The 23,982-nt window shown below is 39.7% G+C and overlaps 1 protein-coding gene across 4 annotated transcripts in view; it reads left to right on the top strand.

Moving 5' to 3' along the window:
* Positions 1–23,982, top strand: part of LOC147032266 (uncharacterized) — a 243,837-nt gene that overhangs the window by 165,158 nt on the left and 54,697 nt on the right. For all 4 annotated transcript variants that reach the window (XM_085869687.1, XM_085869689.1, XM_085869686.1 and 1 more), the window contains 13 exons: positions 3,392–3,469; positions 14,187–14,231; positions 14,501–14,554; positions 14,734–14,787; positions 15,076–15,129; positions 17,483–17,536; positions 17,724–17,777; positions 19,382–19,426; positions 21,078–21,131; positions 21,545–21,589; positions 21,766–21,819; positions 21,960–22,058; positions 22,239–22,283. In XM_085869687.1, the coding sequence (XP_085725813.1) occupies positions 3,392–3,469; positions 14,187–14,231; positions 14,501–14,554; positions 14,734–14,787; positions 15,076–15,129; positions 17,483–17,536; positions 17,724–17,777; positions 19,382–19,426; positions 21,078–21,131; positions 21,545–21,589; positions 21,766–21,819; positions 21,960–22,058; positions 22,239–22,283 (735 nt within the window). The remainder of the gene's footprint in view (positions 1–3,391; positions 3,470–14,186; positions 14,232–14,500; positions 14,555–14,733; positions 14,788–15,075; positions 15,130–17,482; positions 17,537–17,723; positions 17,778–19,381; positions 19,427–21,077; positions 21,132–21,544; positions 21,590–21,765; positions 21,820–21,959; positions 22,059–22,238; positions 22,284–23,982) is intronic.

The raw sequence follows: 23,982 nt of genomic DNA, 5'->3' as shown, positions 1-23,982 counted from the left end.
GTCCCTTATCAGTTTCACTGGAGGGGAATATAGGTTTACTCTCCATCTGTCCATCTGTCCATTCCATCTGTAGTTTTCCAGATTTTTTTCCCCTTACCCTTTAACATATTCAACTGAAAGTTGGTGCATGGCTTTGATATGTTAAGTTACAGAACAAGTTCGATTTTCAGGGCATTTCGTCAGTTTTTCACAGAGTTATTCCCTTTTTGGTCTTGGAAAATATCACATTGGTCGGAGACATGTCTTGCAAAGCAATTCTCCGTCTTGTTATTCCTGTTACACTGCTATGTGATTGAGGATTTTGAAATTAAAATGTCTCTTCATCTTATTAGGTCATCTCATCTCGATTCTCAAAGAGATTAACTTATAAAATGGGTTGTGATGTCTGGATGTCTGTTCATCCGTCTGTCCGTCCATATGGTCATCCATTAACTTTTTGCTATTTTTGCTGCTCCTCCCTTATCACCTGTCTGATTGTTCTGAAACTGAACACATAAATACAAGACAGCAGCCTGTACAATTGCTCATGCTTCAGTTTTTCAATTTTGGATCATGGAGGTTCCCACGGTGTTGGGGGGGGGGGAGTTCCACATGAAACTTCAGATCCTTACTTGTCCCTTATTTACCAACCGATCACTCTGAAACCTGATACAGCCCTTCTCCTCGATAGTTTGCATGATCGCACCATCTTAAATTTTTCGATTTCAGATGGGGGGGGGCTCCCATGGGGGTTCCCCCAAATCTCGCCTTGTACCTTTCGGTACCAGGAGATCAAGTTGGCATGGGTTCGAATCTCGGTATGAACTACAACCTCAAGAGAAGACTGTCAGCCCACGCAGGGCAATTTTATTTCTGATGTTCTTGTGCTTCGAATTTCAGTGATTTATGTTTTGTTCAAACTGTTCATTTGATTATCATTGATTTCTTATTATTAATCAATGTTGTTAATTTTTTTTTATAATCAAAACATTTTTAGCCTTTATGTTTAACAATCCTAATTTTGCATTGGATGGTACTTTGGTGTGGAATTGTACCTTGAGGTGGTGTATAAAATAATGACAGGACAATTAAATTGACACACCAGTGTAAAGTTTACATGATTAACAATAATGAGACAATAAAGAATAACTTTGTGGTTGCTTGCCTTATGTAACCACTTTAATATGGAAAATTGGATAACCATAGTTTATAGGTTTTATTGTCAGGTGGCAATGATTTATTATTTACAAAAAGGTTCTGGATATTGACTCCCTCATTTTCCCAGACGCACTTCCCTGAACCCTCACCTCAGCTTGGATGCATTTATTCCATTGCTCTTTCAATGAATCACTTCCCAGGAAATCAAATTATTCTGACTGGCCTCCAAACCACTTTTTCTATCGTGTCTGTTAATGATTCTCCATCCACAAATTTTTGTCAAGGTGGTGAAACTTGAGACATCACAACATTTAACTATAAGCCAATAAAAGTAATTTTTCTTTGGAGGAATTGATCAATTGAAAAATAAAATGAATATATACTTTGAGGTTAAGGCTAGGCTGAAAAAGAATAACATATCGTAACAGGATCGGCCTTGCTCTAAGGGTCTCGCCGGAGATTAACGCCACAGAATGCCGGAGTGAGAGGTGCAATTGAACGTGTGTAGGAAGGCAATGTCATGGGAAAATTACGATTACTAATCGAAACTGTGTGCCAATATTTTGGCACACTTGTATCTCCTAACAAAAGTGTAAGAATGTTGCAGGTGCATTGCACCTCCAAAACCACAGCATTGAAAGGAAAAAGAATGATTTAATTGTTACAGCGGAAGGAGACACAATAAAGCAAATAAAATTAGAATGAAGAGACAGGCGACAAACCCGATAGCTAAACGAATATGGTCTCAATGCCTATCTTAGAATTGCGTCTTAGGACAATAGACTTGCTCAGAAGAAAACAGAATATGGAGAGATAAAATAAGATGAGAGGTAAAAGAGGGTGGCCTTCTGTTGTTTGAGTGGTGGAGATGGTGTGGCTTGAGAAGAGCTGGCCCAGGGCAGGGGTTTGTTCGTTGGCATCCATATGGTGAAACCCAGATCGCTGCAGCTTGAATGTCGCTTACTGAAGGCCGACGCAACACCTCAAGTCTGACACATATCATGACATACATTTACTGGCACCTCGACTGCTTCTGGCTGCCAATTCATGCTAACTTGTCTGTGTTGCATCCCGATAGACCAGCGCACTCCAACTGGAACTCCCCACCGACTCAACTCAAACTAGCTCAGCACACCCTCACGCTGGCTTTTATTGGCTTAGCCCGTGACCATAATGGCAGCTTCTCCAATTTACGTACTTTCACTATGTGTCTCCTCGACGCATGGAGTATTGGCCATGGAGACATCATGCACCACTGGCCCTGCCCTCTCATATGTCACCCCAGGAGCACATGGACAGAAATTAAATAAAACTGGGGCTATATCAAATGAAGACACATAATAGATAGAGGAAAATTACAGAGGGCTGTCAGGTTTGTTTGTCCATACAACAATGGTCTGTCTACACAATAGATACTGGCAGCGATAATTGTGGGAATAACAGGACAACTTATTCTTCCATTAATTAGAGATAACTATCCAACTAATTAATCCTCTTTTATCCCTTAATTTATTTTTGTCACACTGCCCCCTCCTTTCTTACCAGACTCGTTCCTAATCTCACCTCAACGTGGGAGAGGGACATGACAAAAATGTCTATTTGCCAACAACTGTTTTACTTGATGCTAATTCCAGAATAATTAACATATTGTCAGTGCAGTTCATGTGCCTATTCTATTTGTCAGGATCCTATCTCTTCTCGCACACTCATCCTGATGCACTATACTTATCAATCTGAACAATCGATCCTGACAGCACTACTTGTGGTAACTTTGGGATGACGTATTATGGTGCTAATTATGAGATAGAAAAACTATTTTCTTTCCTTTCATATGCAGCACATGGCTGCTGGTAGCATCATTTGAGTGGTGGTGCAGCTGTGACTAACCAATTCATTAATCCCCTTTTACCCCTTAAGTCATTTTCGACACAATATTGAGCACAATTCTATGCATATTATTAACAATTTTTTTGGAAAAATCCTTTAACCCTACCTCATACATCTTTCCGAGGAAGCCTTTTAAACTCCAGGAATAATAATCCCATTAATATTGATATTTGCCTCCTTTGTGGATGAAAGAGATTAAAGTGCTTTTTATGCTCATGGATGTCACAACACAAATTTCATGCAGAAAAATAATAATAATAATAATAATAATAATAATAATAATAATAATAATAACACCGACTGTTTTTTTTTTAAATTGACTTTTACTTTGTTTTTCATTGTATTCCTAAGCATCTTTGTTTTTCAGAACTTTGCAGCTCAAATGGCGGGTGGGTTTGATGAAAAGGCTGGTGGTGCAAACTTAGGAACGCTGCAGGGCCCCATGGTGAGAATTAATTCTCTATTGTGTATTATGTTTTTCCTCATTATTGTCAACCCAAATGATGTTTGCAGGTGATGTGATTTAAATGTCCCTCTCGTTTGATGATAAGATGAAAACGTGAGAATCCATAACTTGACATGATTACATCAACTTTCAGTGTACTTAAATATAACAGTTTGTCAATACATTTTAGCATAATGAGCTATAGAAGATATTAGGGAATCGAAAGGAGGTTATGGGAAAGGGGGTGGAAGGTGAGGGAAAACTGCTTCCCTGAAAATAAGGTATTTTCTGGATGCTTCTGACCATTTTACAAGGAAATATAAGGAAATTGCATTATAAGGAAATACAAGGAACTTCGATCAATGTGGGGGAGGACGCCACCAGACCCCTCATTCATCCATCCATTGGGACGATACTCTGTATAGAGCGTTGGTGCTGCCTAAGCAGTCTCCTTGGCTATTGGACACAATACTGGACGGGTCACCACTCCGACACAAGATACCAGCAAGCTGGCACTCATTTCGCCAACCTCAGAAGAATGACAGGCAGAGTCAACCCCACCTTGTATTAATTCAACAGCCGAGTGGGATTTGAACTCAGGATCCGAGGATCCCAAGCTCACCACCCTTACCATTAAGCCAACACCAGGCATTGACCTCTCATGCCTGTGCATTTATGCCCATATCCATGTACCCCTCTATCCCCAATGCTTCTAGGTACTGATGTAATTCCAGTTTAAACCTATCTACCACTGATGCTACCACTATCTTTCCAGAGAGGCCATTCCTTGCATTAACTACTCTCTGAGTGAAGCAACCTTGCTGTCATGTCATCCTAATTTTCCTCTTCTTTACTCAAGCTATGGCCTCTGGTCCTATTGCAGTCTATTCTGTTGAAAAACTCTTCCACACTTATTCAATCGATCCCCTTCATTATCTTAAATATCTCCATCAGATCTCCTCTTTAATCACATCCTTTGTATAATGTGTAAAGTCCTTTCGCCCTTTGCTGCTACTCTTAGCTGAATCAGCGAGCTAGCCCAGGAATTAATCCAGCTGTTTAACACTGTACCCTCTCTGGAAGCTGTCTTTCTTCAGATTCGAGGTGAGGCCTCACTAACTTAATGCACAGTGTTAACACTATCTCTTTTGATTTGTAAGGTATCTCCCCTTTGATTACAACATGTACCTACAGCTGCCTGGCACTGTGCTGTCTGCTTAACTACTCCATTTATTCCCACCCACTCCCCACCGCCCTGATCCTTCTTCTGTGCGACACACTCCAGGACAGTTCCTTGCTTATTAACCTCCGCAATCTTCGAAGATGGATGGAGGTTACTGTTTTCACCCCTTTCTGTTTGTTTGTTTGTTTGTTTGTGAACAGTATTACGGAAAAACTCCTCGACGGATTTCGACGAAACTTGGTGGGGGGGGGGAGGGGTTAGGTATGGTCCAAGGACCATGCCATTAAATTTTGGACTTGGTCCCCCCCCCAAAAATAAATTGTTAGAGAATTTTTTTTTTGCATTTCTGCATGTTTTAAGTGATTTCCCACACCCCCCAAAAAATTGTTACCCCCCCCCCCAAAAATAGAAAAATTATTTTTTTCATTTCTACATGTTTTAAGTGATTTCCAACCCCCCCAAAAAAATTGTTACCCCCCCCCCAAAAAAAATTTAGAGAAAATTTTTTTTTTTTTTGCATTTCTACATGTTTTAAGTGATTTCCAACCCCCTCCCCCAAAAAATTGTTAGAGAAAAAAAATGTTTTTTTTTGCATTTCTACTTGTTTTAAGTGATTTCCAACCCCCCCAAAAATAATTGTTAGAGAAAAAAAATTTTTGCAACTTTTTTTTCAACAAAATTTTGATTTCTTTTTTTTCCAATTCTACATGTTTTAAGTGATTTCCAACCCCCCCCTCCCCCAAAAAAATGTTGGAGAAAAGAACTATAACTGTCAGCACTGTTGGCATCATATTTAATGAATAAGATATAAGGTTTACTTGAGTGACCCAGCAGTATTGGCGGCGGAGGTTTTGCACTCTCCCGAGTGCTCCCCCTCTAGTTTAGTACCTATTTTCATTATCCTTGCCCATCCACATCAGCTTACATTTCTTCATATTAAACTGCTTCTGCCAATCTTTTGTCCAATCTATGAAAGTATTTAGACTTTCCTGAATCTGATCACCCCCCCACCCTTTATGCTATGTACCTTACTTCCAAGGTTGGTGTAATCTGCAAAGTTGGAAAGCACCCCACTGTCCAAATCATTGATGTAAATTATGAATAATAATGGTCCTCAAACTGATCCCTGGGCTATGCCACAATGTACATCCTCCTAACCTGACATACTCCCATTCACAGCTATTCTTTACTTCCTAACACTGATCCAGTTTCCAATCCAGTTTACTCTCCCAACTACTCCAGAAGCCCTCATCTTTGCCAACAGCCTTCGATGTGCAACCTTATCAAATGCTTTATGAAAATCTAGATATACGACATGACTGCCTCATACAACTCCAATGAATTTGTTAAACATGATCTTCCTTTAGTAAATCTGTGCTGACTCCTTTTAATTTGTTTGAATTTATTCAAATGGTTCCCTATCCATGATTCACCAATACGTTGTGAAACAAGTCCGGTAACTGAGGGAGTGTGTAGCATTGGGATTCTTATGTGTGTTCGATGTGTTTATGTCTTTATAGTTGTTGAGGAAATCTGGGAAGTGTTTGAAACAGCGTAGCGCTTACCTTGTGTAGGTCTTCTTGGGTTGCTTTACACAGCTTCTTCTGCTAGAGGAGTGTGGGAGGGGTCAATTATTTATATAAAATTCTAGCAACCTGGGTTTAGTTGATTAGGTGAGAGCTGATGGACTATTCCCTCCATTCACAGGTGAGAGATGTGGGTGGTTCTATATATATATATATATATATATATATATATATATATATATATATATATATATATATATATATATATATATATATATATATATATATATATATATATACAGCTCCTAATTCCCCCCTCACCCCACACTCCTCCTTCCAAACATGATAAATAATAAATGTCATTATTTTATAAACACCCTGTGCATTGACAAGCCCCAGATATGACCTTCTATTCCCATGGTGTTAAGAAGCACCCAACTCACATATGGTATCTCCCTCTGGGAAGTCTGCCTGGATGTTGGTAATGACGGCATTGTCTTTCCAACTCCATGCAAATGTGCATTAAATAAATCACCAAGCCTTTTGCATGTTCACACATGGTAATCTCGCAAGGTTCAATGTCCACTCACTGACAGGGATGATCGGGGAGGCCGGCGAGAACACACTTGGCCACAGCCTGTCTACAGGCCTTGCACAGCCCCATATCATCATTTTTTAAGCCACGTATTCCCCTTCGATCAATGCGGGGGAGGACGCCACCAGACTCCTCATGGGGTCTGGGCCTGGCATCTGCCTGGGGGATGGCCAGACGGAGGCCCCTGGAGTACCGGCGGAAAGTGGACACAGCGACGCGCTGTTCTGGCACATGCTCCCATACCTGACCTGACCTGATTCCCCCAACTATGCTTTTGTAAATGCGGAAACAAAATAACTATTTAATAAGCCTGCCATCTCACTTTCATCAGCAACCAATCTTCCTGTGCTAGTCCTCAATGTGCCCACACTTCTCTTAATCTGTTTTTTTGTTTTGTTTTTTAAAAACCATTTACCTAATTAAATAATTCCTTGTTATTATGTTTAATAGTTTTGACCATATGCTTTTCATACTCTCTTTTGGAAGGCTGAGTTGTTGTTTTTTTTAACTCACCTCTGTTTACTCCTTCACTGACTCACTTACTCCAGTCCTGTTTTTTTATCCCTAATAAATGCCTTCTGCTTGACATTAATGACACTCCTTACCTTACTTTTATTTGTTCCTGGACCCAATTGATCCCAAGCAAATTAATATTCCCCATAAGCAATACTCTCCCCTTTTCACAAGCCTTTCTGAACTATTCATGAACTCCTCTTTCTTCCTCCTTCCTCATGCATGGAGCCCTATTAAATGCATCCTATAAGTATCTTCCTATCATCTGACCAGACTCAGTGGTGTAATGGTTAGAGTGGTTCAAACCCAGGCCAAGTCATACCAAAGACTTTAAAAATGGTACATACTGCTTTGGTTTGTGCTGCTTCCTTGCTTGAAGTTCAGCATTAAAATGATGAGAGCATGGACAATCCTCATCGGTTTGCATCCATGGGGAGGAAGAAATGCCTCCTTAAGAAATTCCTCGCTGAGTGCAATTATACAAAGGCAGCACCATTATTGTGATGTTACTGGTATCCAGAGTACCCTGAGAAGTGACAGCACTTCCCCCAAGCTCAGTGGTTGTGTTTGTCTCGTCTCACAGTCGTGTGTGTGTGTGTGTGTGTGTGTGTGTGTGTGTGTGTGTGTGTGTGTGTGTGTGTGTGTGTGTGTGTGTGTGAGCTCTACGACAAGCCTTGGGTCATGAAGCTCTTTTATTTTATTATTTAAATTTCCTGGCATTAGCATAGAATACTTTTAACTTTTTTCCTTTCTGTAATTGCTTTTTGCTGCCTGAACTTACCAATCACATCGTCCATTGCAGTTCCTTCCTTTATAGCCTCTCGACTCCATTGTCGCCGACAAAAGCCTTAATTCCCTCCTCAATTCCCACTTGTAAACTCCTTTCTGTTTAGCATATGGCCATCAATCTGCAAATACTCCCTTTAACCCAGAAAAGATATCCATTGCTTCCTTCACCCCAAATCTTGCTGCCTGCACCATTCTTCCAACCTTATGTTGACATGTATTGCTCTACTCGTGAAATTTGTTCCAATCTACATATAATTCTCTACCTCTACAATGCAATTTTTTCATTCCTTATTGGTGTGAGCAATGAAAAATTGTATTACTGGTCAGGAGACAAAACACGGACTAAGTATGTTTGGAGCTCCAATGTAGAGAATAGGGTGCAAACTTGTTGTTGCTCAAGTACAGTTGAAACTATCCAGGTTATGAGCGGAATTTCTTTGCTATAGCCGGGTTTCTGTATTACTTTGTGAGGTTGAACATATATATATATATATATATATATATATATATATATATATATATATATATATATATATATATATATATATATATATATATGAAGTTGCATTTTCTGTCTGTCTGTCTGTCTGTCTGTCTGTCTGTCTGTCTGTCTGTCCATCGATAGAATCAGCCACACTGGAAGTAACCTCATCATATTGCATACCATTGGAATCCTCTTCGAAAATGGAGATGCAAGAAAACATTTTCAAATCTATAGGGTAGGGGGTTCAGGGTGGGGGGAGACCCCAATTCTCTTGACGTAAATGTGTATCAAATAGCACCATTCGGTGGAAGGCAATATTACAAATCAACTTCTCATATGTAAACTCTAAATTCCTTCCACACAAGATACAGGTACCCCTTTTAGTCATAAAATAAAGGAGCACTATAAATCAAGTTCACTCAAAGTTGGGGGAACCTGTATGCTGCTAGTGATTCTGATGAGAATGATTTGTGCAGCCATCAACTGGGGACAGCAGTAATCTTCTACAACTCCTATCATTCTTGGATTTACATCCTTTAGGGGAAAGCTTGGATGGATTCATCATCACAATACTTCTCTTCCAGCAACTCCTCCAGGTTACACTCCCAAAATATAGGGTGACTGCACACCACCACTCTTTTGTTCCTCTTTTCTCTTGTTTGTGGAACTGTCTTCCTGAAGCTGTTCAATACCGCTCTACAGTACCTCCAGGGCTTGAAATTGCCAGTACAACACCATCTCATGCCATTCCCGATCCCTACCCACAATATTTTATACCCCCATTGACACTACCTAACCTTCAGTATTTTAACCTTCAGGAACTCAAGTTAGTTTCAAGGAAATTGCAAAGTCAAAACTCGATTATGAGTAAACAATGCAGCAACTTCATTGGAGATCCTTCAAGTTAGGAGTGAGCTGCCTGCTCAGCCTGGTCTGGTCGACATCTAGAAACCATTGCCATGTGAGAGACAGTCTACAAGCCATTCAGAAGGATAAGCCACACCTTGAAAGAAGACACTACGAGAACACACCGCTTATGTATACGCCATATCCCTCATCAAATGGCTCAGGCGGCCGAATGAATTTTGCCAAACAGATTAACAAGCAAAATGGACGCTTGAACATTGTATCACAGTATAATGCCTGATTACAAAAAGCGATGTCTTTCTTAAAAAAAAAAAAACTATTTAACGCCATAGCAAATCCAAAATGGAGTCAGAATACAACCCAGTTTTAATCCTAAAATTTCTTATCCAACCTTTTCTGAACATTCCTCAACTCTACACGCATGACGCATAGCAACTGTCTTGCAAATGGCAATGGAGCTGCAAACGTCCTTTATAGTATCATGTGTCGTGTACTATGCAGTACTTGTCTCAAGGAAATGGAACTAGGGAAGTGGGGAGGGAAAAGGAAGAGATACAGGCATGGACGCAGGGTTTTCGAGTGGGGAGGGAGGGGGCCCGGGGCAGGGTGCCGAGCTTCAAAAAGTTGGACTTCTGAGAGCATGATGGGGCCACACCATCATGCTCATTGTGGGATGGGATGCACGCTACATTGCTTTACCGCGGAAAGTGAAATTGATGAAAATACAGAGCTCAATGGGTCATCGTTTTGCGGTGTTTTCAGTCCATTTGTCGGTATGACATCAACATGGCAGCATGTCAAATTAACTGTTTCATTAAATTGAAGTCGTCAAATACCGATCGAGTTTCTGAAGTTCAATTCACCAAAAGACTCGTAACGGGGAAACACCATGTCAGAAAAGGGAACGTCATACGAGTACACAGATTTGGATACCTGTACTTTTCTTTTATAATGTTACAAGTAAGTTCATCATTAAGGTCTATTGAAGTCGTGTTTGTTTTCTATACTCATGAGGGGGGAGATAAAATACGAGAACCAATGTATTCACTATGAATTGGATTATCAAAAACATGATTTTTCAATTTTAATATTCTTACAGGTGAACATAGGCCCAATCCAGTATAACACCCAATTTACATTGGTAGGTGTTACGTATGAGCTTTATCAGAATAACCAGAGGACCAGGAGATGGATTTCTTCCAAGGGCAGTATATTCCTCAATGCAGAACCATATCAAGCACCCCAGCGAGCTCAACACGTATCAAGAGTCATGGCACCACCAATGTCAACACTGCTGTCTCCTCCTTGCATCCAACACCAACAATGGAAGTGACTCACTCAAAGAAAATCTGTAAATTCAAATTACCGCTAGTTAGCTGCATTTGCTTATCAATAATGATAACGAACTATTGTGTTTACAACAGCATAATGAGAGGATCTGATGAAATTTTAGAAGTACTTCGAGGCAGGTAACTACTGTTCACTTCATCTTTCAGCAGCATTCCAAGTTTCCAGCTTTCTAGGGTCATGCATGATTCATTCCCTGTGAACTTTAGACTGGCATGATGAGATATCATGAATGACCACAGCATGAAAACTTGATTAGGTGAGCTTGCGTTAACACAAGCGTTCAGTGAAACTTGGTTACAGTGAAACACAGTAACCAAGAAGGAGACTGCGTAGATTGGTCAAGTTATAACAAGACTGCGTAGATTGTGCAGGTTACAAGTCAGATGTGATTAAGGAAGGCTTATGTTCACCTTTTTTTTTTCTTTGTTGTTTTCTTGTGAATTCAGCTGATTAAAAAGAATGCTAATAAAAGATGTGGACCTTTTTGATTTGGAGCGTGTGGGGGGTGCATATGCACCCGGAACCCTGAGTGAAAATGGCCTTGGGAGCTAAAGTGAGTTAAGGATCAGTTGTGATGGTTCAGTCATACCAAACAGAAGAACAGTGCAGACATTGAAAGTTGAAGGATGAGTCACAGTGTCCCTGACTCTGCAGACTGTCATGGCACATCAGCTGCTCTGATGGACATAGTTTCACAAATCACTCATCACTAGAAGGTTGTCGAGGGTCAAAGGGATCAATTGTATTTGATGTCATAATAATAATAATAATAATAATAATTAATTCTTTTAATGAGGTCAATTATGTAATCGCACTCCCTGGTTTCATCAGGCATTAAGTGGCACCTAAGGTCCACCAAAAAACCACTTCCTGTGAAACTGCCAAAATCAAGAATCACTGCTCACATTCAGTCTTTCATTCCTCTTTTTTCCCACCTCTGGAACAAACTCCCAAACTCTCTTCAATCCCACTCTTCCCTCCAGGTCTTAAAAACAGTTGTTCACCACCATCTCATATCTTCACCCATCCAAAACCTTGATCTTTACGACCCCCGTTAATCCACCCCAAACCCACTTCCTTAGAATTCCCTGTTTTCCTTTCTGAAAGTCCCTGTAGTACCATCTTGTTTACCCCATGTAACCCACCCAATCCCTCTCCCTTCCACAGTTCTCCTGTTGTCTTTAGTCTCCACTACTTTGTGCTTTCCTCTCCCGCCCCCTTGTCTCTTGCCTTGTGATATGTTTCTGTGTATTAGCTCTTCCACGAGCCTCAACTTGGCAAACAAAATAAATAAATAAATTTGTACATTAGAAGTAAGCATTAAAATAATTTGTTGGTAGTTGCAAAGATACCCAGTGCAGCATGTTGAATCAGTTATTAATGACAGTTTGAGTCGATGGTTGGATGAAGGTGCTGTGTAATGGACATGTCTACAAGGTAAAGTGTTTATTGCTTATTCACTTAATTTATTATCATATAAAGTGGTGTATGATTAAAGTTATTCATATGTAATAATACTTTAAATAAAAGTAATGATTAAATAAGTTTGAATACGGATATTGCATTGCTGTGTTGACTGACTGTCGGGACACAACTTTGGGTTGTGGATCCATGTGATGTTGAGTAATCTACTCGTGTGGACCTGTGATTGGGGTTGTGGATCCGCCGTTTGGAGAGGTTCTGGGCTGAAAGGATCGAAACATCGATGAAAAACTGTTCCCAGCTGATGATCCACGCAGTTGAGAAATCAATCAATTGCTTATAAGTTAAAGTAATAACTTCAAATAAAATAGTTTTTGTAAGTACTTACCAGTACATAATTTGGTGTGTGTGTTGTTATTTTGATTTCTTATGCAGCACAAGGCTGCGGGGTAGCATCATTAGCTGAGGGCGTGGCTGTGCTACTGATGTAATGCTCTCTGTAGGTTTTGGCAGGAATTTGAAATTTGGCCGTGGTGTCGGTGATAGCTCGCCCACTCTTTGCGAAGGACACCGTGGGATCTTTAACATCCACCAACTAATGCTGGCAGATGGGATTCCCATGTAATGTCCATCCAAGGGACAGCACACACATTGATGAATCACCCTACTTGCGTAACACCATGACAGTTTATGGCTGTGTCGGAATTTAAACCTCGGATAGACAGCTTAGACTTGAGTGTGAGTACCTCTAGGCCATTCTGTCAACCGACAATTAATTATCTGCTTCTCTGTATCATCTTATGTACAATTATGTGGTTGCCTCCACCTTGTGTAGATCAATACACCACATTTGAAAGAGGCATGCTGCCATAGTATCAATCTTTGTAGATCTAAAAAAAATGGTATTCATCAGATACCTGGAACATGTCTTGCAACTGAAGAAAATCCCGTGCTTGCACTCTGTCTCTCCTCAATCATTGGCTTTCAAGTTCCTTCCACCAGTGTACTTTTTGGTGCAGGTCCTGCACTTTGTCATTCTCAAAATTTGTCACAGCCTGTCTTGGGCAAGCCACATCACTAAACTGGCTTCTAAAGTAGACTGACGCCTCAATATTCTCTGCAGACCTTGGCCCATTTTGAGATGCTCAGAACTCATTACACTGTATGTAATGAGAAGGGAACCATACTCAATAATACTTCATCTGAAGAATCATGGTTCCCCACCCTTGGCTGGCACAGCTATGACTCGCCCTGCTCCCCAAGGATGATAAAGTCCAAGACTCTCTGGGTTATTGTCATATCTCTGCAGAAGGCTGAGTCTAAAGGTATGTTTGTGGTAAACTGCACGTAGGTTGGGTGTGCTCTGAGTTTTTTTTATTGCCTTTGTTAGGGCATCACTCATCTCACTCTCTTGCCTAGGTCACAGGCATTCTGCTCCAATCCTACACCTAGTTATCCTCCCTGGTTCGAACCTGAATACTCACCTCCATCCCTTTCTTGTCATTTGTGGATTTGACTATGTGCCTGTTGTCTCATACCCCTCATTCCATTCTTTCAAGAGTGCTGCGAATTATCACTTGATGCTTTCTCCTATACATCCATGTTCTCTTTTACTCTAACTGTGACCCCCAAATCCCCACCCTCCACCTCTGTTGATCCCCTTTCAATATGTGAACCTGCTGCCCTCTGTCATTTTGCTCCTCCATAGTAAGCCAGAAAATCATCCATTTGCAAGAGTAATGGATGACATTAACAGGCCAACTATGATAAGTATGTTGAGAGTCGCGTGAATTAATGTAAAATTAAAAAGTGTCACCTTTTGACTCCTACCTTCCAGATCCCCTTTGCCACCGAGTGTGTTCAAAAATCCCAGGTGTCATCAACTCCCATTCAGTCACATGTTCCTTTAATAGGTAATATTTGTTTCGTATATTTATGTACTTTTTCATTGCATGCATGTTAATAATATTGGTTTTCTGTCCGTATAGGGTCCAATGGGACCAAGAGGACCGCCTGGGCCTTCAGGATCTCCTGTGAGTAACTGCTGATTTATCTTCAACTGTTTTGCACACAGTAATCATGCAATGAATTTTCAATTCTGTCTTATCAGAAATAGGTTGGATCATTAAAGATCTCGATATGAAATGAGGATCTGTATTCCACCGGTACCTCAATTTGAAATTGAAGATCACACATGGAATATATACACTTTATTTCACCAATTATGACTGCTCCATAACTGTGCACTAAAATTTTGCTTTCCATTTTCACTCTTTCCTGATGGTGTATCCTGTACTTTTAGGGCCCACAAGGATTTCAAGGTGCTTCTGGGGAGCCTGGAGAAGTTGGTTCTACTGTAAGTGATCTGACACTTTTGATCTCCTGATCCCAGACATTTTCCGATGAGTGCGGACACCATGAGATGTTTGCTTCATGGAATATATGTGAGACTTCACTGCATTGTGGATGTATCTGGGATTGTGGGTAGCTTTTTTTTTCCCACTGAGATACATTCATGAATTTGTCTTTACTTAGGGACTCGTCGGATCACGTGGACCAACAGGACCGGCAGGAAAGCCTGGGAATGATGTAAGTAAAATATCACCCGATGGTCAGCATTGACCGTGTGAGAGAAGCTCTTGGGACAGAAGACTTAGTTGTACTTGATCACACATAACAGTTACCATGACTGTAAGAATATCATTGTCTCACGCTCTTCATGATATGATGCCCTTGGCAACATGTGGATCAAATTTTTTTAACAACAAATGTCATGGTGTTTTTAAGCTCACGTGGTATCGATTTCTTAATCCTGTATGGTATGATCCAGTTATGTGCATGTTGGCCCTAATATTATCTGTCCTTGTATGATTATAGGGTGACTCAGGAAAGCCTGGAAAAGCTGGGCAACGTGGACCACCAGGACCCCAGGTGAGCTATTCTTGTTAAAAGATTCCTTCAGAAAGAAGCATATCTCCATTAATCATGCAAAAGATGAGTTCAATGTTAGGTCAACATTGACTTTTTTTGATGGTTTGATATTAAGAGAAGGTTGGCCTTGTGGATACTGATGACATTCGGTCAATATTCGGTGTTAGTCATCTGTAACTACCAATGAGAGACCAAGGTTCACCATATGATCAAAACAACGTCAGTCTAACATTTGCTTCCCACGTTGACCAAACGTAGGTATGTCAGCTGGGATGTTGTATGTATGGGGTGTATCTGAATATACAGATATTTAGCAAAACTTTGAGTGTATGAAACCTTTGGAAGAGATTGACTGCATACCCAGAACTGATTGACTCGTAACCCTTGTGGAACAATCAGTACAACTGGCACAGGATAACAGCGTAACAAATGATGTTTTTTTTACTGAAGACTGCTGAAATTATACAGCCATGAAAATAGTGATGTATAGAAGTCAAAACAAAATATTTAAGGGGCAGGCCGTCTAAATTGGTAAGATCACTGTTTCCTGCTGTAGAAATTGTAAAATTAACAGCTTTAACAAGCAATACTTCAGAGAAGAGAAAGAAAACTTTTGTTAGCCAAGAACAAGAAACATGTCAAATTGGTAAATTACACGATTGGGCCACCGACAATACGGGCGAATATGTACCTCTTTGAGAGTTCAAGAGAAGTCCTACGTTGACAAGAATACTGAATTCCTGGTACAGACATCGCATCAACGAACACATCCACAGTGCCTTTTGTAAAGACGTCAAAAGTTTTTTTTGAAACCAATAAAAAAACTTGCTTCCACAGCAGTTTTCGACGAATTATATCGTCAGGCCTTGCACCACCTTATGACGCCAAGCGCATGTGAGGTCTGCGAAGTCAAGTTGGTGTGACGTTACGAGGAGCAATAAAATAAAGTTCTGCAAACGAGATGTTCACAACAGTGCAAGATACACCAACCTTGTTGTTTTTTTCAATATTTATACAATAAATTCAATATGGAAATTAATGCTTTCTTTAAAAAAAAAAAAATCTATTTTCAAGTTTGTACACATTTGTTTGCATACATACATTTGACATGCCTGGTGTTTGCTCAGTGGTTAATGTGGTGGGCTTGGGATCCTATGATCCTGAGTTCAAACCACACTCGGCTGTTGAATTAATACCAGGTGGGGATCACTCTGCCTGTCATCCTTCCGAGGTCAGCAAAATGAGTGCCAGCTTGCTGGGACACTGTGTCGGAGTGGCGACCCGTCCAGGATTGTGTCCAATAGCCAAGGAGTCTGCTTCGGCAGCACCAACGCTCTGTACAGAATATGGTCCCAATGAATGGAAGGATGGATGGATACATTTGACCATGGGACGATAAAAGGTCAAGTTTTCACCCCATTAAAAATAGTCAGCACCTGATTTCACTTCCCTTGATTAATCTTACATACTCTACCAAGTGAAAATCTGTTCACTCAGCAACAAGACCTTAGTTTAAGGTCAGATCTAATTCCCTGCTGAATCATAAAAATAAAAAAATAATTCACAACTCTGAGTCTGATTATACAATCATTTGCTTGCTAAAACAAATGAAGTTTTACCTTCATGCCAACATCATCAGACTGCCCAGGATATTGTCATTTAATTGTTCAGAAAAAAATGTGGATTAAATTGTATCAGATTTGTCTTTTAATGGTCTGATCATCCTTACTATAATTCATGGACGTTTGTTTATTTGTTTGTGAGTTTGTTTGTTTGTCACTTAACTCCTCTTATAGTTCTGGGATGATTACATCCAGCCTTGCTACATATGATCAGCATGGCCCAAGTTAGTGTATGGGGTGTTTTTGTTCCAAATCTTTGCCAGTGGTCTTGGCGGAGGTGGGGGTGGGTGTGTATCGGGGGACGATGCTAATTCTCGATGTAAATGTGTATCGTGTAGCACTGGTCCAGGTGGGAGAGAGTGTTACAAGTCTCCACCATTTACAGTCCAGTATTCCTGTCTCCCACGTTTTCCAGTGCAGTGAGATGTTTTGAATTATAAGCAGTAGGTAAGTTTTTGCTACATGCACGTAACTCCGGTTATTTATTTTTTATTTTCGGGAGCGATTGAGACAGCTGTCAGTTTCCTATACACCGTCCAAATACAGGTATGTGTCAGAAGAAAGTGTTGCGTGCTTGGAACAATATCACCCGTCGGGTGGGTGCTCTGCTAGTGGTTGATAATGTTAAAGAAATCCTTTTCAAATCATGAGACTTTTAAGGCACTGTAGCTAAGACTGATTCACATGCATGGAACTATATTATGCAAATCTGCTTCGTCTGCTTCTTGCAGGGTGCACGAGGATTCCCTGGCACACCTGGTCTACCAGGAGTCAAAGGTCATCGAGTGAGTTCCTCAAAAATATAATAAAATGTGTTTTGGAACACTATTCTTCCTCGTATGCTCCATAATCAACCTGAAATTGATCACCAACTCGCATCTCTTACGTGCTGTTTTAAGTTTCTTGTGAAATTTGCCTGCCTTGTATCACGACTCAGTGACTGCTGTGCCCTGCTTGCTGTGTTAATGACAGGGATTCCCAGGGCTTGATGGTGCTAAGGGTGAGGAAGGAAATGCTGGAGCTAAGGTGAGCAGGTAGATCAAAATGGTACACCACGCACAGGAAATACATCACCAGCACACGTATAAAGATGTTTCCATTAATATGTTTTAAAAAAAAACAAACTAAACAATAAACTTCCACAAATAATTAAACATGGAGCAAGTAAGAATAATTTTCCCACACCGATTTCATGTTACCTCCGCCACTGCAGGTTTGTCTATGAACAGGATATCTCAAAACGTTTTTGGATGGATTCGGACGAAATTTTGTGGACAAGTTTGGTGTGTGATAAGGACGAAACAATTAGATTTTGGTGAAGATTCTTCACCATTGAGAGATCGGGCCAAAAACGACATGCAGCATGATATCTCAAAAAAGTTGTGGACGGATTCGGATGAAACTTGCTGGATGAGTTTGGTTGGTGACAAGAACAAGCCGATTACATTTTGGAGGTCGAAACGTAAACTGTTCAGTGGGATACAAAACGTAAACTATTCAGCCTGGTGGAGGCATGAACTCGACAGAGTGCCGTTCTTGTTGCTTCATTGAGTGAGCCTGGCTTTGGTAGATAATTATTTTTGGTACTGCTGGGATATTCAATTGTTGTAACAGGGAAAATGGGCAATAAAATCTTTTTTCTCTCTCATTAGCACATTTTTTTAGTGATCTCTTGCTTAGTAATGTGACCAAAATATTTTGAAGCATGGCCATCAGAGCTTGTGTAAATTTGTTCTACTGTACGTATTACATATCCAAGAAATATGTGTCATTTAATCATAATTTCTTTTCATCTACATCTACAGTCCGAGTTCAGCGCTTTTCGTAATATCTAGTCATAATGTACAACTACACTCATACGAATCGCACAGACTACAATTCATACTTCTTGGTGTTCCTTGTTTTTTTGAATGAAAAATAATGGAATGCAGCAGATGAGGTGATAGTCTCTGATGAAAAACTCTGACAATTTCTGAGAATAACAAACTGCTTGGATGAAACTTTCTTCCTGCAAAAAGAAATCCCCCCCCCCCATAAAATTTCAACACTTGGAGTTAAACCAACTACTTGTATTCTATATGAAATGAATACATTAATGGACATCCAAAACGATGTGATGTGTTGTGAGGTTCTAACCCAGAGAGCATTAAACCATCCTTCCAGGTGAAATGGGCAAAAAAACTTGATAGCTCTCGACTGTGCAGCCAATTGCTACCCACTGTGGCTCCATGCAAGGATAATCTCTTAATCACATAAAACGCAAGCAAGGTGAATTAGTGCACGTGCTTCGCTATACGTGAATAATGTACTCTTACTCAACATGTCGAGCACTTTATATGGACAGCACGCCATTATGCATGTCAATGTTAAATCTTCATCACTATTGCTATTCCGTAGATTTTCCTACTTCAATACATCTGGTTAATCAAAAGCCTCTGGTACTTAATTCCACCTTCTTCCAATATATCAGTTACAGCTTGTCAATCAAACGTCAATGATGTCTGCTCGATGATTATCAGCATATGAAGTACAGATTAAAAGGTACAAAGCTATCTTTAATGTATATAGTTTATAACCAAGTGAGGTTATTTCAACAGGAATGATGTAAACTTCTGTCCCCCCCCCCTCAGGGGGAAGCTGGAGCTCATGGTGAGAATGGAGCACCTGGCCCAATGGTAAGGATTCATCTTTTATATCTTGTTATCTTTATCTTTCTGATGACATTGATTGACTTGACTACTCACATATGATTTGGGGAATTTATGCAGCTTGTGCTCATACATTTCCCTTAATTCATCAGTAAAGTTTTGGTTTCAACATCGGCTTATTTTTTGGTATACATATTCGAGGCTCGTGGAAGAGCATGAATCCAATGTTGAGATTCAAACAAAGGTTTATTGTGCAATGGAAGATGTAATGTGATTCAGAGGGTTCTACAACATGAATCATTGAATTCCAAATAATACGTTTACTGATAAAGTGATTCAGATTCGGTAGTTTACCTGAGCATATGTTGGCAAAGATTCAGTTGCAAATTTGCTGAGTGAAAAACCATTCGAGCATCCAAAGTGAATATGTACTAAAATATCCTGTTTGTTATCTACATTATTTTTTTCTAGCTCTGTAATGCTTGGGTGATTGGAAGCTAACCGTATTTCCAATTATTGCAGAAAGGGTTACAGGCGTGTCTGACACATGTCAATAAGGCAGCAATAGTTGCACTAAATCGGTTAAGAGATATTCAATGTTATTTATATATGCGGTGTTTAACCACTGAACACATGCACAATATCATTGTGATGTGGCTGCTAATAGCAGTTGTGCAATAATCAACCGTCATCCTGGTCATCCAAACTTTGCTTCACAATTCAATGCTGCGGTGTCACAGTAGAAAACCGAAATTTGAATTTATAACTATTTCTTGAAAAGCAGAAGGAATGCTCGTTTTATTTGATAACTTGACATCATAAGATGTTGAGCCCTTTATTTATAGCAATTTAGCAATTTTAATTAATTATATTGCCTTCCATATCTCGGTTTGTTTTGATCTTCCCTTCAACCTTAACTCTCCTTCTCCATTCTCACTCCTGTCTCATAATATCCTTCATTTTCAATTCCAGTTCCATGTGTCCTGTTTTTATTAAGTTTCTTTCTTTGATTCTTCATTTGTTATTTTATTCAAAGTGAAAAATTGATACATTCAAACATTTTTTCATACACAAGGTAAAAGAGTGCTGTAAAAATAAATATTCAGACATTTAATATTCCATTACACTTCTTACATGCACCCTCTATGCAATTAATTATTGTGAAGATTACAGGTAAATGCTTTTGTTAAGGATGGGTGAATATTTGTGGCCAAGTTGAATGTGAATGCTTTTGTTTGCAATGGGTGGATTGTTTTATTTACAGTGACTGGATATTTATCTTGAGGATGGCTGAAAACAAAGTATATCTGAGAATTATAAACAACTGGCAAAAGTACCCATCCCCAGGGACGGGAAAAATTTAACTTTAATTGCTATATTGATCACTTTGGCCTCAATTTGCTCTTCATACTCAAAAACACTCAACAAAAAGAGAAAAAACATAAATGCCAGAAATTAGAAAAGAAATTAAGTTTAAAAACGCTTCCACCCATTATATATTGTATTTTACACAAAATGTTGTTCACCCTTGTTTCCCAGCACCTGTATTTAATGCAGGTAACATGTGTATCCAGTCGTAATATTGTTGAGCTTGTTATTAATTTTATGATTTCCTGGCAATTGTGTAAAAAATTGATGATGGGCAAACTTTTTTTTTTTAATCTCTCTTGTATTACAGGGGCCTCGAGGCCTTCCGGGAGAAAGGGGGCGGCCTGGTCCATCTGGACCAGCTGTAAGTTCTTTCAACTACCTGTGAATGGTTTTCCTCTCAGATTGTCTTCATCTCCACAAGGCAGCATATCCAGCATTTGAGATTTATTCTTAAAACAACAGTAATGTGCACTTTATGTTGACATTGTTAGTGGATATAAAGGAAGAATAAAGGAGTGATTCCCGAATGGTAGCTCACAAGAGAAAATGTCACAAACACAACATTACTGAAGATGGACATCCGATATTTCAACAAAAATAACACATCTTATCAATCAACTGAAACTTTGCTTAAACTTGTTTATCGTTGGTACGGCATTGAAACCAATTCCACTGAATTACCAGATGCCAATAGTTTCCTGCAAGGAATTGAGAAGTGTGAACAAGGAATATGTACAGATAAGCAGTTATATGCTCTCTTTGACTTTTCCACAGGGTGCTCGAGGAGCTGATGGATCTTCTGGGCCTGCAGGACCACCAGTGAGTATTTGCCAAGGCATTTGGCTGAAAATATCGAATCTTTCTCAACTTATTTATGGACATTGTTTAGTCATCAAAACTTTGATGGGATAAATTTTGCAACCCATTAATTCCTTATATTATGTTTGCTGATGTGAAATATTGTCACTGGATTTTATAGTGTATGATGTTCTCAGGGTCCAACAGGTCCTTCAGGGGCTCCGGGATTTCCTGGTTCCTCAGGGGCAAAGGTGAGATTATCACCTTTTTGATTTACAATGACAAACTCCTCACTGGTATTCAGAACATAAAACAGATACTGTTTTTAGTGAAGAGACCTAAATATAAACCACCATGGAATCCTCATTGTTGTTCTTGTTTCTGACCACAGGGTGAGGCTGGACCAACGGGTCCAAGAGGCCCCGAGGGAGCTCAGGGTCCTCGAGGGGAGGGTGGACATCCTGGCTCTCCTGGCCCTGCAGGAGCTCCAGTAAGTCTCCTGATGCACTATTATTTACAATTAATTTACCAATATAGCCACATTGCTTAAAAATATTTGGCCTTGAATTTTTGTCCTAAAAAGTGTGATGTGTCATGTCACAGGAAAAACATAACAAAACAACATTTTTCCATCAAGTAAAAGTTATTGTGTGTTTGTGTGCGTGCATAGGGAAACCCTGGGAGTGATGGAAATCCTGGTGCAAAAGGCTCTGCTGTGAGTATAAAATGATCTGTGAAAGACAGATCTCAATGAATATGCTTGTTGTACATGCTATGTTCATGCTTTTTGCTGGCTCCTCTTCAGATGTCTTAGGGTGTATGCATAGAAGAAGCAAGATAAGGAAGTATGGACTATCTTTGAGGGACATATATATTATCCTTCAGTTCAATCACCAACATGAACAATTGTTTCGATCTTTGTACATACACCTGATTAAAATGGTGTTGTTGTTCCAAGCTCGAGCGTATGGGACTTGTAACTTGCAGCAAACAGATTTACTAACGTGGGCAAAAAGAAGAAAAAGAAGAAGAAGAAATAGAAACCGGTGTGCACCGTAAAATTGAAGGGACACACCATAACTGCATGAACAGAAGGCAGGTTTGGAAAAAGTAGAAGTGGGGTTTATTATCGACTATTTGTTGACGAGCACAAATAATAACTGAAAATAACTAAACAAAAACAACCTTGGAAAATGGGCATGCAGACAGGGAGAAAAATTATAGTCTTTCTTGGACTAAAGTCTTCAGTAATACGATGCTCTCTGTTAAGGTTCAAGCCATAAAGTAACACACTCAAATGTTCCTTAGAAAGTGACACCTCTTCTGAAAGCAGGCCTTGATGCATGAAGCAAATGGGTACACAGTTATGGACATGGTACTTACTCTTCACTTGGTGATATGATCTGAAACTTGACACCAAACCTGTGCTTTGGGGTTTCATGTCTACGATTGATATCAAGCAACACCCCATTTCATAATCTGAGTCCTTGATGGAGTTGTGTTTCATCTTGTAAGATGACATGAAAGAAGACCTTGCACAACATCTAAAGCAATGCCAGTGACGTTTTGGGCTGCCACATGCTGAGAATCATCATGGCAGTTACATATGGAGTCAGCGGAGAATCTTATGGTCATACAAGAGAATTCAGAAGGCTTGGCAGTTTTCGGAGTGGGTAAGCTTCATGTAACTTCATGCTCATTCTTGCAGCTCCTCCTTACATCGAGCCTTATCTGGAATTCTATCATGAGTATGTCTAACAAGGTGCTTGGCTTTGTGGTGTGCAATAACTGAATTGACCTTGCTGACTTCAAGTTCAATGATCAAAGTCTTTGTGTTAATCTTTATTGAGCTGACCCATGAGATATGATATGAAAATACGCAACTATCACTAGCCGGACACAGCTAATTTGCAAGCGAGAGAAAGCATTGTCATGGACACTTCTGTGAAAACTTGAGATCAATTTACAACTCATGTAGTTTCCTCTGCTTCTAGAAAGTTGTTTGAATTATTTTAAGAGTCCATTGCAATATCAGGGGTGAATCATAGTCACAAGATTAAACATGCATGCCAGACACCTCCCTAATACATCTTAGTGCACTTAACTAATCTATATCACTTTGTTGCACAATACATACACTGAGATACTGCACCTGTGCTCATAATACATAATATTTCAGTCATCCACAAAAGGTTGGTTCTCTATTGTCAGACAGCGGAATATTCTTGGACTTGAATTTTCTTGAAAAAATTCGAACTGATGCCATCGTTATGCCATTTAGGGATTTTAAAATAGCTTTGCGATCATCATCAATATCAAGATTGTTCACTTCAAAACACTGTTCACTTCCATTATCACCCAGATAACTTGTTTAATTTGATAACCATTGGTGGAAATCTCCATCATTATCACAG

The sequence above is a fragment of the Eptatretus burgeri genome, chromosome 2 (genome assembly GCF_056783735.1).
Source record: "Eptatretus burgeri isolate ZD-2024b chromosome 2, Ebu_testis_v1, whole genome shotgun sequence".
Classification (NCBI taxonomy): Eukaryota; Metazoa; Chordata; class Myxini; order Myxiniformes; family Myxinidae; genus Eptatretus; species Eptatretus burgeri.
Note: the sequence above shows the minus strand (reverse complement) of the source record. Positions and strands in the feature narration are given on the sequence as shown.